Source organism: Ostrea edulis, chromosome 2, assembly GCF_947568905.1.
Source record: "Ostrea edulis chromosome 2, xbOstEdul1.1, whole genome shotgun sequence".
NCBI lineage: Eukaryota > Metazoa > Mollusca > Bivalvia > Ostreida > Ostreidae > Ostrea > Ostrea edulis.
Window position 1 is genome coordinate 44,727,879 of NC_079165.1, and position 14,945 is coordinate 44,742,823.

At 36.7% G+C, this 14,945-nt stretch overlaps 1 protein-coding gene across 3 annotated transcripts in view; it reads left to right on the forward strand.

The window, feature by feature from the left end:
* The window catches only part of LOC125680529 (vacuolar protein sorting-associated protein 8 homolog), a 54,694-nt gene extending 40,421 nt beyond the window's left edge, over positions 1-14,273 (forward strand). For 2 of the 3 annotated variants that reach the window (XM_056154164.1, XM_056154165.1), the window contains 14 exons: positions 47-186; positions 995-1,079; positions 2,629-2,727; positions 2,998-3,137; positions 5,193-5,349; positions 7,660-7,749; positions 7,865-7,925; positions 8,047-8,144; positions 8,235-8,316; positions 9,414-9,496; positions 10,148-10,228; positions 11,189-11,355; positions 13,381-13,552; positions 13,692-14,273. In XM_056154164.1, coding sequence (XP_056010139.1) covers positions 47-186; positions 995-1,079; positions 2,629-2,727; positions 2,998-3,137; positions 5,193-5,349; positions 7,660-7,749; positions 7,865-7,925; positions 8,047-8,144; positions 8,235-8,316; positions 9,414-9,496; positions 10,148-10,228; positions 11,189-11,355; positions 13,381-13,552; positions 13,692-14,057 — 1,821 coding nt within the window. In that variant the 3' untranslated portion in view covers positions 14,058-14,273. The remainder of the gene's footprint in view (positions 1-46; positions 187-994; positions 1,080-2,628; positions 2,728-2,997; positions 3,138-5,192; positions 5,350-7,659; positions 7,750-7,864; positions 7,926-8,046; positions 8,145-8,234; positions 8,317-9,413; positions 9,497-10,147; positions 10,229-11,188; positions 11,356-13,380; positions 13,553-13,691) is intronic. The other variant, XM_048920198.2, reaches the window with a different exon arrangement.
* The last annotated feature ends 672 nt before the right edge of the window (positions 14,274-14,945 follow it).

Consider the following 14,945-nt stretch of genomic DNA (forward strand, 5'->3'; position numbering starts at 1 on the left):
ATATTCTAGTTTGAGTTTTGTTCATGAGGGCCTGATGATGTTTTAGGTGCTGGAGTTTTTAGCTAATCCTGAGGACGATTCTCGCCATGAGGAGAGACAGCAGGCTCTGATGGAACTCCTACAGGCCGGGGGGTTACAACAGGTTGACGAGGAAAAGTTACTGTCTATGGCCGAGAATGCTAAGTTGTGAGTAATTCTTATTTCCCTAGAAATCTGAAACATTCTTTATGTACTTATTATAATAATATAATGTGTGTCCTTGTGACCTTCACCTTGGAGTTTGACTTGCTTTTGAAAAACATTAACCGAGGCCATATACCTTTTTCACTAGGTAACAAATTCTTTTACCTCATGACCTTGACCTTGGAGTTTGACCCGTTATCTCAAACCACAGTCCAGAGTCCGCACATAGCTCTCTCCTATGGGAGAGGATCTTACATTTTGGCCGTGGTTTGCGGTGTTAAGTTTGACCTACTTTGGTTTCTTGGCCATAATTTTTTAATGGTTAGTGATAGGCCTTTCATATTTCAAATGTGTATTCCTTTTGACAAGACCTTTGTTTTGGTACCAGAGTTTTTTACCTGATGACCTTCGAGTTTGACCTACTTTTGAAAAACCTTAACCTAGACAATGACTTTTGAATGGTTAGTGTTAGGGCTCTCATATTTCTGATATGTATCCCATTTGACAAGACCTTTCTTTTAGTACCAAAATCTGAGACTTCATGACCTTCACCTGCAAGTTTGACCTACTTTTGACGAACTTTAACCTAGGCCATCACTTTTGAATGGTTAGTGATATGGCTCTCATATTTCACATGTGTATTCCTTGTGACAAGACTTTTCCTTGTGTGTATGGTTTACCATAATAACTTTGCTACTGTATGGGGGCATCAATGTTTTACAAGCACATTTTATTTTGATTTAGATTTGGTAAAATTAACTTGCATTGGAAATTGGTGTTTAAATGAATGCTAGTATTATCTAATTAACAGTTATCGTGTTTGTGAGCTGCTGTATGAAAAGAGAAGACATTTTGACAAGATTCTGTCATGTTACCTGAGAGATCCCTCAAGGAAGGTAACGGCTTGATTTGATTGGTATTGAAATTATCACTTATAGTAATGCTAACTATAGTTTAAAGATATGTACACTTCCAATGATTTTGCTTTTGATATCTTTACAAATTGTAATAATAGTCTGTTTCCTCATGAACAAGCTGCAGTTGTAAACAATGCACATGTTAAATCAGAACTAATTGATAGATATAGTACGTCTATTTAATGGCTGGGAATTCTTACAGAAATGATTGATTGATTGATTGTATCTTACTTAACCTCTCGCTTGAGAATTTTTCACTCATATGGAGACGTCACCAAGACCGGTGAAGGGCTTCAAATTTAGGCCTATGCTCGGCATTTACGGCCTTTGAGCAGTGAGGGTTCTTTAGCGTGCCACACTTACTATGACACGGGGCATCCGTTTTTAAGGTCATCTCCGAGGACCGGTGACATTCACACCTGATGCAGAGCGTTTGGCGATGGAACTGTCACTACCTGTTTTAACGACTTAGGTCTGTCGCCGCCGAGATTCGAACCCCGATCTTCCTCATGCAGGGCGAATGCTCTAACCTCTCGGCCACCGCGGCGGTGTAACAATTCAAAGTAGAATGTAAATATAAGAAAATAATTTTCATTTTAATTTTAAAAATACACGAGGGTGTGCACTGTGATGCTTCATGTCGGCATACTTTTCGTGTAGAACTAATGCACTTCATGAAGTATGTCAGTGTGAAGCATAGCAGGTCGTACCCTCATGTATTTTTTGATATGTTCAAAAATGAAATTTATTTCGTAAATAAATATCCATCTTAAAAACTTAACTGGGCTATGAATTAGGGTTGTCATGTGATAAAATTGAAGCCTAAAGGGCTTCTCAGTAAATTTAATCACTTATCGCCCCACTTCACAGCCTTGTGAAGTTTTTAAAATGGTTATTTATTAGTTATGTGTATGCATTTGAGATGAATGGACAATTTCAAAATATGACTTTAACTTCTTGTCATAAATCATGACAAGGCAGTGGTTTTCTGAATTAGACCAGGTATGCTGGTGAAAATTTATGCAGATATGATTTTGTTTAGATATTTTTACTGAGGATTTCTCTCATCAATATTCTGAATGAGTTTGTTGGTATCTAACTGTGCATTTGAGATGGCTGTTTGGTATGAAGTAAAAGGGGGCCCAATCCAAACTTTCGATAGTGAGAAAATTGGAATGGGATGCAGACTCATGTTTCACAACTAGGCCTAGTCATGTTGCTGTGGACTTGTTAAATAATGTTCTATTACCTGTATTTTTTTCTAACTTACTGGCAGAATCTTGTTAGATTAGTAGAATTGGAGGTGTTTATCTGTCATCAATGTCTCTGCTTTGAACCAGCATCTAACATTTTGACCTCCCAAAAACTACATTGAAAACTGAAGCTATTTTGTTTCAGTATGTTTATATTTAAGATAGATACCACACATGCTTACAGTGTACATATAGGAATATGTTGTGGGTGTCTTTAGTATTGTTTCTTGTGATAAAGACAAAACAGGTCCAATTTCTTTTTCTTCTTTTTATAGTATCATGCCTTTAGCTATATAACCAGTATTCTGAATAGCGAAAGATTTACTTTGGAGGAACAAGAGAGGCTAAAAGAAGAGGCCTTTAATCAGTTAGAGGTAATGGACTACTCTAAACCAACTTTTATTTGTGAATTGCTGACAGGAAAGGCATTTGTAATGTGTAATATTCGTGAATGAGTTAACACATCCACCATACGCTTAGACAAAATGAATGGTTCACTGCGACTTATTTGCCAGAAAGTGATTCCTGTCAAGTTTTCTTGCAGATGAATACAAATTTGTTTACTGTATTTAAATTATGTCAATGTTTTTCCCCACAGCTTTTGAAAGTGATGCAGTTATAAGCTTCACTGTATGATTTTTCAGGAATTAGTGTCAATAGATTGTAAGCAAGCAGCTCAGATGGTGATTTCTACAATGCCCAAAAACCTGGGAGTTGTAGCCAACAAAATGAAAAGTAATCCAAAGATTTTGTTCGGTTTCTTGAAAGGTGTGATGTCATACAGGTGAGTATTATCTATAGGTGTGGGTACTTTCTCGGGGGAGTTATTGCCCCTGTTTTATGAGAGCACGGGGACATCCAATCTCATTCATCTCTCGGTCTGTCACAGAGTGCATGTGAATCCAGAGTGAGCTGAAGGCTCACAATGCCCTGAAATTGCCCAAATTTTTTTTATTCCATCAAATTCCTCATGATATTCTGTTTGATCGATAATTTTGGGAAATATATGTACATGCATGTACAAAACCATTCATATTTTGTTTGAAAAATTCCAAAAATTACCTTTGAATTGCTGATTTGCATAATTAAGGTATTATCAAAGAGCTAATCATATGGTCATATGTCTGGCTTGCAGTGTGCGTCAACTTTTTGGAAAAAGGGCTATATCTCAAGAACCCCTTGGCCAATTTTTGTCAAATTTGTCACAGGGTATCCTTGGCCCAAGGGCTTTCATTTGTACTAAAACTAGGGTTGTGACCCTTTAACAAGGGGAGATAATTAGGAAAATGCAAACAAAAGTAGTGGTTGCTAAAAAATCTTCTCAAGAACCACTGGGCAAATTATCACCAAACTTATGCATAAAGATGAGGATAGGTTGTAGATAAAAAAAAAAATTGTTCAAGGCATCATCCTGGGGCAAAGGGTGTGGTCTCAAGGTCACTTCAAAGTTGACCTTAAATTTTGTTTTGTTATAACTTTTGATATTTTGCTTAGTATAAGGACTAGGATCATCAAATTTTGTCAGTTGACGCATCTTAGGACCCAATATCATGTTGTCTCAAAAGTAGGTGATGGTGACCTACTTTTTGAATTTGTCAGGTAATTATTATTAAATGGATTTTGATGCATATCTTGGACACTTTTTAGCCTATGATCATCAAAAGTTGTCAGTTGATGGATCATGGGACCTTGAAGTGCGTCATGTGAAAAGTATGTCCCCATGACCTACTTTCAAAATTTTATGGCTAATCATTTATGAATACATTTTAGGTTGTTATTTCAGATACCGAGAGGTTTAGAATCATCAAACCTTGTAAGTTGATGCATCTAGAGGCCTCGAAACATATTTATAAAAAAAAAGTAGGTCACAGTGACCTACTTTTTGAATTTTGCAGACATTCAAATTTCACATTTTCAATTTTAGATGCATATTTTGGAAACTATGAAAGCTAGGATCATCGAACTTTGTCAGTTGATGCATGTTGAGTCTTCAGATTGTGTTGACTAAAAAGAAGGTCACCGTGACATATTTTTGGCTTTTGACGGCTATATTTGAATATTTCAGATACTATTTGACTTACAATCATCAAACTTTGTCAGTTGATGGGTCTTGAGTCTTCAGTGTGTCGACCAAAAAGTAGGTCACTGTGACCTACTTTTGGAGTTTGACGTTTATATCTGAATATTTCAGATACTATTTGACTTCAATTATCAAACTTTGTCAGTTGATGCATCTTGAGTCTTTGGAGTGTGTCAACCGAAAAGTAGGTCACTGTGGCCTTCTTTTGGAATTTGACGGCTATATTTGAATACTATTTGACTTGTCAGTTGATGCATCTTGAGTCTTCAGTGTGTCGACCAAAAGTAGGTCACTGTGACCTACTTTTGGACAGTTACATTTAAATTTTCAGGTACTATTTGACTTAACATCATCAAACTTTGTTAATTGATGAATCTTGGTTAGTGAGAATTTGTGCCTGTTCTACAATGTATCAGAAGAGTGATTCTAAGCCCATGGGCCTCTTGTCTGAATTTATTATGTACATGTGCCTGTATAAGAAATTTTTTTAAATTATTTGTTATTACATGTATTGTGAGAGTACAATACTACATTTTTATGAGCTTGTCTCTGTTTCAGATCATGAGAAGATGAAATCTTGTTTCTATTCCATGGTTTCGCTTTAGAAATAATGAATAGTGAAATGAAATTTTTTTTTATGGGGATTATGAATTTGCAATAATGATCTTGCAGAATTGGTCATAAATAAATTCCTCATGATTAGAAAGGAATATGCTGTATATTATATTAATAATACATGATTTTGCTTGGCATGATCAGGGAATCGAGTAGCAGCGCCATACACACAGACAAACAGGTGAACATAGAGCCGTGGATCATGGAACTGTATGTGGATCTTATGTGTCAGTTCAGACCACAGGAAGTGTATAATTACATCAAGCTTAATGAAGGTTACAGACTGGAGCAAACTCTGGAGGTAATGCTCTTTCCCCTCCCCCTCTCTCTCTCTCCCCACTCTCTCTCTCAACCATTAAAAAATTGAGACCATCGCCATTGAAAATAACTAACTCAGCTACCACCAGAGGTGAATTTGAATTAAACTTAAAACAGAGAAGCATTACTTCTAAAAATATATGTACAACCAAGGTATTTATACATTGTACACGACTTACTTGACTTATTCCCGTTGTCTCCCGGTGGAGCATAGGGCTGCAACAACACCACGCCAACGGACTCTGTTCTGGGCTGTTCTCTTCAGCTGAGTCCACATCATTCCGGCTTCCTTCACTTCGCTCTCGATGGATCTTCTCCACGACTGTTTGGGCCGTCCCACTTTCCTTTTTCCTTGTGGGTTCCACTCTAGTGCTTGTCTTGTGATGTTGTCAGTTGGTTTGCGGAGCGTATGGCCTATCCAGCCCCATTTTCTTTTCTTGATGTCCTGGCCGATCGGATTCTGGCTGGTTCTTTTCCTGAGGTCTACGTTCAAGATCTTCTCCGGCCACCTGATGTTGAGGATGTGGCGCAAGCACTTGTGGACGAATGTCTATATCTTGTTGGTGATGGTATTGGTTACCCGCCATGTCTCGGATCCGTAGAGGAGGACTGCTTTGACATTGGTGTTAAAAATGCGGACCTTGCTGCGCTGGGATAGGGCTCTGGAGTTCCAGATGGGTCGCAGGGTGTTGAATGCTACCCTTGCTTTGTTGATCCGGCTCTTAACGTTCTCATCTGCGCCGCCATCAATGTTGACCATCTTCCTAGATAGACGAAGTGGTCGGTTTCCACGAGGTCTTTTCCGTGTAGCTGCAGTGGTTGGTTGAGTCGGTTGTTCATCCGCATCACCTCTGTTTTCTTGGTGTTGATCTTCAAGCCTGTCTTTTCTGCCTCCTCCACTAGTCAGGTTACCTTGGACTAGGCGTGTTGTCGCTTGTGAGACAGAAGGCTGATGTCATCCGCAAAATCCAGGTCCTCTAGATGTTTGGTGAGGGTCCACTGGATGCCGGTGTTGCTGCCCTCTGTGGTTCTTCTCATGATCCAGTCTATGACGATCAGGAAAATTGTCGGCGACAGTATACAGCCTTGCCTCACTCCTGTCTTCACTGCGAAGGGGTTGGTCAGCTTCCCATTGTGGATGATCTGGCAGGTTGAGTCCTCGTACAGCTTCTTGGTGATGTTGATGAGCTTCCGTGGGATTCCGTAGTGCTGCATCAGCTTCCAGATAGTCTCCCTTTCGACAGCTTTCTCGAAGTCTACAAAGGTCGTGTAGAAGGGAGACTGCCACTCTGTGCATTGCTCAATGATGATACGTAGAGTGGCGATATGGTCCATGCACGATCGCTCCTGCCTGTTCTGCTCTCAGCTCCTTGTCTAATGCCTCCTTCATTCTCTCCAGGATGATTCTTGTGAGTACCTTGCTGGGAATGGACAGCAGCATGATTCCTCGCCAGTTGCTGCACAGGGAGAGGTCGCCTTCCTTCGGAAGCTTCACCCGGTACCCAAGCTTCCAGTCGGCAGGCACTTGCTCCTGTTCCCATATCTTCACTAGAAGAGGATGTAACATCTCTGCTGCTGTTGCCGCTTCGATCTTTAGAGCTTCTGGGGGGATGCCGTCCGGACCTCCTGCTTTACCGTTCTTCAAGGACTTGATGGCTTTAATGATCTCTGCCTTGGTTGGTGAATTGGTGTTGATGCTGAGGGGCTCTTCTGCTGGTGTTATGTCGGGAACTGCTTACAGTGGTGGTCGGTTGAGGACTTCTTCAAAATGCTCCACCCATCTTCTTCTTTGCTCCTCGTCGCTTGCGATGGTTTTCCCGCTCTTGTCCTTGACTGGCTTTCTCGGGTTGAATCTCTTTCCTGACAGGGCCCTGGTGATCTCATACACTCTTTTCATGTTGTTCTGTCTGGCTGCTGTTTCTGCCTCTTCTGTCAGATTGTGCACAAATTGCCTTTTGTCAATTGTACATGATTATCAATAATTCTCAATGCAGAAAGATACACTTTCAAAATTAGTAACACCTTTTACACAGAAATACTCCCTTGGCAAGGTCATCCTCTTAATTCATATCGTATTTTTTAAGTTCAGAAATATCGTTGATTAGCACTAACATTAAATTAGTTTTCATCTTTCACTCTTTTTTACTGTTAGAGAATGCAATTGTACAGATACAACTGTATATACACGTATATAGTGTGAAGATTCAAATTGTAGTAGTGCATGTACATATATTATCAATCTTTTTCATTGTTGTTAGAATTTTGTTTTGTAGTTTTTCTATTTTTACTACAGATTTGCAGAAAGCACAAACACTCTGAAGCCACGGCTTACTTGCTGGAGAAAGCAGGAGACATTCAGGGAGCTTTTGGAATCATACTGACTGTAAGATTGTACACCGTCTTTTTGTCAGATTCATGAAAATTTAATGGGGGAAAAAAATTAAATATTACCCCACAGCATACAGTATATTATTGAGTATTACACCTCAATGTTACAGAACCTCCAAAACAAACTGAAATTACTGACTAATGAGTTACTGACCCCTGATTCCGAGAAAGGTATGGAAAGTAATGTATTTAATTATACAGTCAGTGTGTTTTTAATGATATGTAATGGAGGGTAGTTTTAAGTGATCACTTGTGTGGGTGTAATCTTAATTTGACGATCCCCTTCCTGTAGATGTTACAGTGCAGTTCTTAGAAGTCCAGGCTCTCATTCTGGTGGTCATCCAGCTGTGTCAGAGGAACTCGGGCAAAATGGACGAAGCAGGACGAGAGGTAATTCATCAAATTTGTGTACTTTTACAGAGGAGGTTTTCTGATATTGTATACGTGTTCGTTCTGACAGATAATTACTTTACCTTGTAGTCATTGTGGTTTCCGCTGCTGGAGACTGTCATGTCACCACAACGGAAACTAAAAGACCTGAACAACAAGCAGATTCATGAAGGTGTGTAGGATTACACATTGTATAAGATTTTGATGCTATACACTTAATATTACAGCAATTTCCAACACCCATTTTGTGTAGTATATGGTACTAGTAAAATTTATTTGTAATGGTGCACAGTTTCAAGTTCTTAGTTTATAAGGGTATACTGATGTGCTTGGATGATCCATCGATGCGATTTATCACAGTTTTAAAATGAGAATAAGATGCACATCTGTTTTACAGTTTTACAACATAGAAATATAGATATTCTCCCTCTTGTTGGCAAAAAGTAAATTTTGAACATTTTCGAAAGATTCTAGTTCTGTCTGGTTAGTGTGAAATAAATTAATTTAATGTGTAGTTGATATATTGGTCGTGATACGTATCGTGATATGTATCAGATTACATTATTTTGTTGTAAAAATGTGCTGTTATGGTAGTTTTGTATGTAACTTTAGGCATATAGTCATTCATAAAATCAATACTAAGTTCAAGATTTTATCAAAATAAAGATTTTGGTTCTGATTTTGCATTATACCAAAATTAATTTTTGTATCAGAAGACAATAATGTAATTTTGCTTCATTCAGAGCCTCTGAATAGATTCCCTAACACAAATATCTACATGCAAGTATAACAAAAGTTTATAAACCCATGTTTTTCTGTCATTGAAATAGTAAATCACAATTTTACCACAATTTTGACATGTTTCGTATGTGGGTCATACTTGTATAGACAAGTTTAATTGTAGAAAAAATGAATAACAAGTATGCATGGGCAGTATGATCAGGCATGTAGAACATAAGATTCAGAAGTGATGATCAAAAACAACTCATCATATTACAGAATTTTGATTGCAAAACTGTAGCTCTATAGGCTTAGCCCCCCCCCCCCCCCCCCAGTAGAGCTACAGTTCTGCAGCTAACACTTTTTTTTTTAATTGTTCTATCATAGAGAACCATTGCATTTTTACTGTGATAAATTAAACAAGGCAATTTCACTACATTCAATACCAGATATTGTTCTATATCAGCCATAAATGTAATTTAAATGATGTTAACATCATATCTATCATTTAACAAAGTTATTTTTGCAAAAAAATTGATTTCATTTCAGATTTCAAAAAGGCTACACATCATGTCCTCAACAGCATGATGGGATATATAGCTTTACCCACAATTCTTCACAAAATTATGCAGGTTAGTGATAATACATTTATATTAAGGTATTCAATGAATAATGACCATATCTCATATCTAATAAATGGATGGTGGAATATTTGTAATCATGGTATCATTTTGAAGGGTTCATCAAATAAAAATAATCCACCATAGGAATTTTCAAAATTTTGTTTCATGCTTGATTTATTTCACCTAGAATTTAACATTGAAGTATATGGGAAAAGCATGTTTTATTACAATATTTTAAAAACAAATTATATTTTCATACTAATCTCTTGGTAGAAAGTTACATACACTTTCTTTTTATGAAAATATGAAATAAAATTAATCATTGACCACACACATTTTTAGAAAATTAGATTTTTCTTTAATTTACAAAGGACAGACAACTCTTCCAAAAAGAGTTAAGTGCAAAAAGATCAGTTTCTAATCATTTACCACTAACCAGTCATGTGAATTTCATCTGCTTCACTTTCATCATTATTTAATAATAAACTTTTATGTTGGTCTAAATCGTTCAGAATTGTTCATTATCCTTTCATTATACATGGAATACCTTAAACAAACATATTTTTTTTTCAAAAGGACATACACACTTTGAAAAAGTATTATATCCAAGGTACTTCAAATTCTTTATTTGGTGAGGTAAATATTTTCTTTTCTTTCTAGGATCCTGCATATAGTACTGGAAAGTTTGGCGAAGTCAGGGAGTTAATCCTAGGGATGCTGGAAACATACAATTATGAACAAGTAAGTACAGGATGTCTCCAGCACATAGTTCTGTTATTAATCTTTGAACCCCGGCAGCATTAGAATCATTTTAGGAGATCCTTCAGTGAGTCAGTGGTTCAGAGTGATGATGGTGATCCCGGAATGATTCTATGTGATGATGCAGGCTATGGATTTTTTTCTGCATGATTTCCATTCATTAATCTGTGGTTGAGTGCTGCAAGTTGCTGGAGGTTTATGTAGGATTGATTGGGTAGCTGCCCATCAGAATTTATATCTCTCATAAGCATTACTTCTTGCATAACCTTTTTTCGTTTTGGAAAGCATTTAGATTTCAGTTTACTTACAGGTATGATATACAAACATGTACTGTAAAGTAGAACTCATTCACAGCAAAGCCTGTTAATTAAAGTAAACAAGTTTACACTACCGGTAATGAAGCTTTTTCATGACACATTAACTGTTACAAATTTGAATATACTGGTTGCGGTAACCTAGTAGTTGGAGCGCTGCCTTTACAACCAGGAGATACCGCCTTCGATCCTTAGTGTCTGCGTAAGACATTTACAATAGGATGTGACAGTTCCATCTCCAAGTGCATGGCAATTAGAAGTAAAAGTCACAGGTCTCTCCGATGAGACTTTACACCAAGGATTTGAGTCCTGGCAGGTGTCTCTATATGAGTTGAACATTCTGGAATGGAATGTAAAAAAAAAAAAACCAACCAAAACAAACAAGGACAAATTATGAGGTTCTGGTATCACACTGTATAGAAGGGGCTTCATCAAACCTAATGGACTTTTGCCTGTTGGGTCTGTAATTTGATATGTCTTTAGTGTACATTTATTTAAAAGTCCCCGATTTTCCAGGAGAAAAACGCACCAAATTACTGTAAAGTTGATTGAATGGTAGCAATTTCAGCTGTTTCTAGAGATTGGTATTGCATCATATTAGTAATGATGATTAATAACATTATTTCAGACTCTAATGGAAACCTGTAAGAATTTGTTGAACCATGATATCCACGTACATCTGAAGAATCTAACATCAGCTGCCACCAAAGGTTACATTCCTAAAGGAGATGGTTGTGATCTATGTACCAAGCAATTTATCAACCAGAATGAAACAGATACTGTCATCATATTTAGGTTAGAGGAACTCTACTTTTTTATGTTTTTCACAGAATGAGTTAATTTTTTGCCAGATTGCATGCACATGTAAGACAATTATTGTGGTATGGTAAAGATTGGTGGGCTACATCGAAAGAAGATAATTTGTGTTGTAAAACTCCTTACATAGCTTTCAGTGGATAACTTTTAAACTCTGTCTAGGTTTCAGGGACAGGTTGAAGCCAAACTAATGACACTGAGGGGAAAGAATGCATTTTTTAAGATGATTTAGATACATGTATTTTCAGATTTGACAAATAGGAAAATCTTGTTTAATTCATTCCACAAACCGTTCCCAGTTGTATGCTGTGGATCCCATTGCATTTGTTCAATTGTTTTTGTAGCTCTGCTTGATTATCAGAATTGAAAAAGAAAAAATATGAAAATGAAATACATATATATAATTTTCATTCTATGATTTTCTTATAGCGAAGCTAATCATTCCAAAATTTAATTCTGTCCTTTCAATAGAGATGTACAATTTGTATACCGTTACTTATAAATGAACAAATTTTGCCAATAAACTCTGAAACACTTGCTACAGTTACTGCTTGCACCTTTTGATATTGTTTCCTATATGAGGTGAAGTCGGTAAAGCTATATTCTGGTCATGGTAGCTTAGTGGTAGAGCGTTCGCTTCATAACTGGGAGTTTGAGCACTGCTCATGCCATGGCCACATCAAACCTGATATGTAAACATAGGTAGTGATTGCTCCTTAGCCAAAAGCTTGTCATTGAGAAGAGCAATGTTTTTTAGATTGACAACTTAAAATAATTACAAGATGAAGTAAATCCGTAGATAGTGGTAATGTTTACCGGTGCTTAATTTTGACCTTACAGAAGTTGTAAGTTTTGATAATTGTTGAATAAATAAATTATGCCTTTTCATTTCTTTTGAATCAGTGGTATAGAAATTTTCAAATCGAAGAGATCAAATGTGTTGGGAGTGCTGAATATTAAATAATATAGAATCGATATCTGCAAATATCTCTCGGATTTCTCCAGAATTACTGTAATCTTTAAATTGATTGCTAAAAACAAGAACTCGGTTTCACCAAGCAACCAAATTCCATACAAACAATATTTCAGTTTGATATTTTAAAAATGATTTTATCTTACTTTCATCAACATCCATCTTTTTATTATACAAGTAAGAAGAACAAATTGAAGCATATTCATGGACAACTAATATGATTTTTTTGTTGAAAATATTATCGCACATTTTCAACAAAACATTACTACAACCACAAAGTCAATTCAACCAATTAGCCACAATGCATCCTTAAATCCATACCCCCTTCCAAGAGGAGATTATAATTTAGGAATGATGAAAATAAAAGGGGGGGGGGGATCTTCCCAAGAAACCACTTATCCAGTAAATCCGAGACTTGTATAATAGCTTCCTTATATTATGGAGATTGTAGTTTGTTCAAAATATGAATTCAGGGGTGAGGGCAGGACCACTATTTAATAGAGGTTCAAAGTTTCACATATAAAGATTTAAGAATCTTCTCGAGAACCACAGCAGTATGCGTTGTTGCCATACTAATATACAAGCATCCTTATATAGTGGAGATTTAAGTTTGATTGTTCTATAACCCCCGGGGCCAGGGTGGGGCCACTAGAGAAGTTTTACATACAGAAAAATATAATAAAATTATTTTAAAATTTTCTTAAGAACCACAGAGGTTTTTATGAAATTGATATGCAAACCTCCTCAAGTTATGTAAATCTAACTTATCTTAATTTTGCTTATACCATGACCTCTCTATACCATGACCTCTCTGGCCTGGTGGGGTTAAACTTGGGATTCCATAGGAATACATGTATATGTATATAGAAAATTAACATGCAAGCATGCATGCTCATGTAGTGTACATTCAAGGTTCTTCACAGTACCATGACTCGGGAGTTCAGGGCAGGGTCACAAGAAGTTTTACTTCGGAATATTTCTTTGAAAATATACTGGTTACAACTTGAACATGTGAAATTTTTAAATTTCAGATGTGGACACAGTTACCATAAGGGTTGCCTGCAGTCGATTGGATCAGTCCATGTGATTGATGGTGAAGATTCCTGGATTTGTTATCTATGTAGTCACCGGAAACGTGGCCAGTTTCAGAGCACCAGGTTTCACCGCAGTCTCAGTAACCGTGGACAACCCAAAAGCAAAGATGTGAGTAGAAATTCAATATTTTCTCACAATAACTTTTCTTGCATCAACTTCATTGTTTGTAATCTGTTTGAAATTAAAGGCTGGAAAATCTTAGAATGAAATGCAGATGTATTTCACAATATTCTTTTCTGTACTGTAGAATATTTCTGTTGATCCCCAGCATAGTCAAGCCCTTGATTTTGTGAGAAACTTTTTAAAGACTCCATCAAGAGTGAGTTGGATTTCACTAACGGTGTCTTCTAAATTTAAAATGTGGATTAGAGACAAAGTACATGAAGTACAACATGTCTCTGGTAATACATATGATATTAAATGTGTACATGGAAATGTTTATTTTGGTCAAAACTGGATTTTGAATTGTAGATGGCACTACTTAATGAACTATCTAAGGAATCGGGACCAAGGTCACACAGAGGAACTTCAAGTATCTTTAATCAAGAAAACTTCCAGCTCAAATTGGCACCTCCACCTGCAATGGAATCTGTGCCATGACTTTAGTTGTTGACAATTTATCGACTGTCACTTCATTTTGCACCCCATGGTACCACTGTGACAGTACAAATAGGCTGGTACATTTTTGTGCAATATATGAGTTGGTATGTTATATGTTTGAAATTTACAAAAAAAGTAAGCTGTTGTTCACTCCATGTATATGTTACACTGTACAGTAAATAATGCATTCAGATTTCTGGGTAGAAAAATAAAAATGACTTGCAATTTTTGTATTTTTGATTGTCTATACACATTTACATAAAAGGATTCCATGATTACATCTATTCTTTTTTAAACGTTTAAGAATCACTCGGGTTGATATACACTACATAAATATGCTTAGATATTGAATTGACCCTCATTCTCGAGAAGGAGAATTCTTACTCAATTTTCCTATATTCGTATGTAAAACTTTGAAACTGTATTGTGAGCCTTTGAGGACACTCTTGTTCGGGGGGAGATTTTTGGTTTTCCACCCTACTTGTAAATTCCAATATATATTTTAAACCCCTATTGTGCCCCTACCCTGGCCCCAGCTGTATAGAATTTAAACCCCTATTGTGTCCCTACCCTGGCCCCAGCTGTATAGAATTTAAACCCCTATTGTGCCCCTACCCTGGCCCCAGCTGTATAGAATTTAAACCCCTATTGTGCCCCTACCCTGGTCCCAGCTGTATAGAATTTAAACCCCTATGGTGCCCCTACCCTGGCCCCAGCTGTCATTGTATGAACAAACTTAAATATATGCTACTAGAGGATGCTCTCATATCAGTTTTAGCTTTATAGTTCTTGAGAAGACCATATTCAAGGATTTTTCATATAAAATCAATATATATGTTTATTTATTAAAATTCAATATGAAATTTTTTTTTTTATCATTTTCTTTAAAGAGTCACAAAGA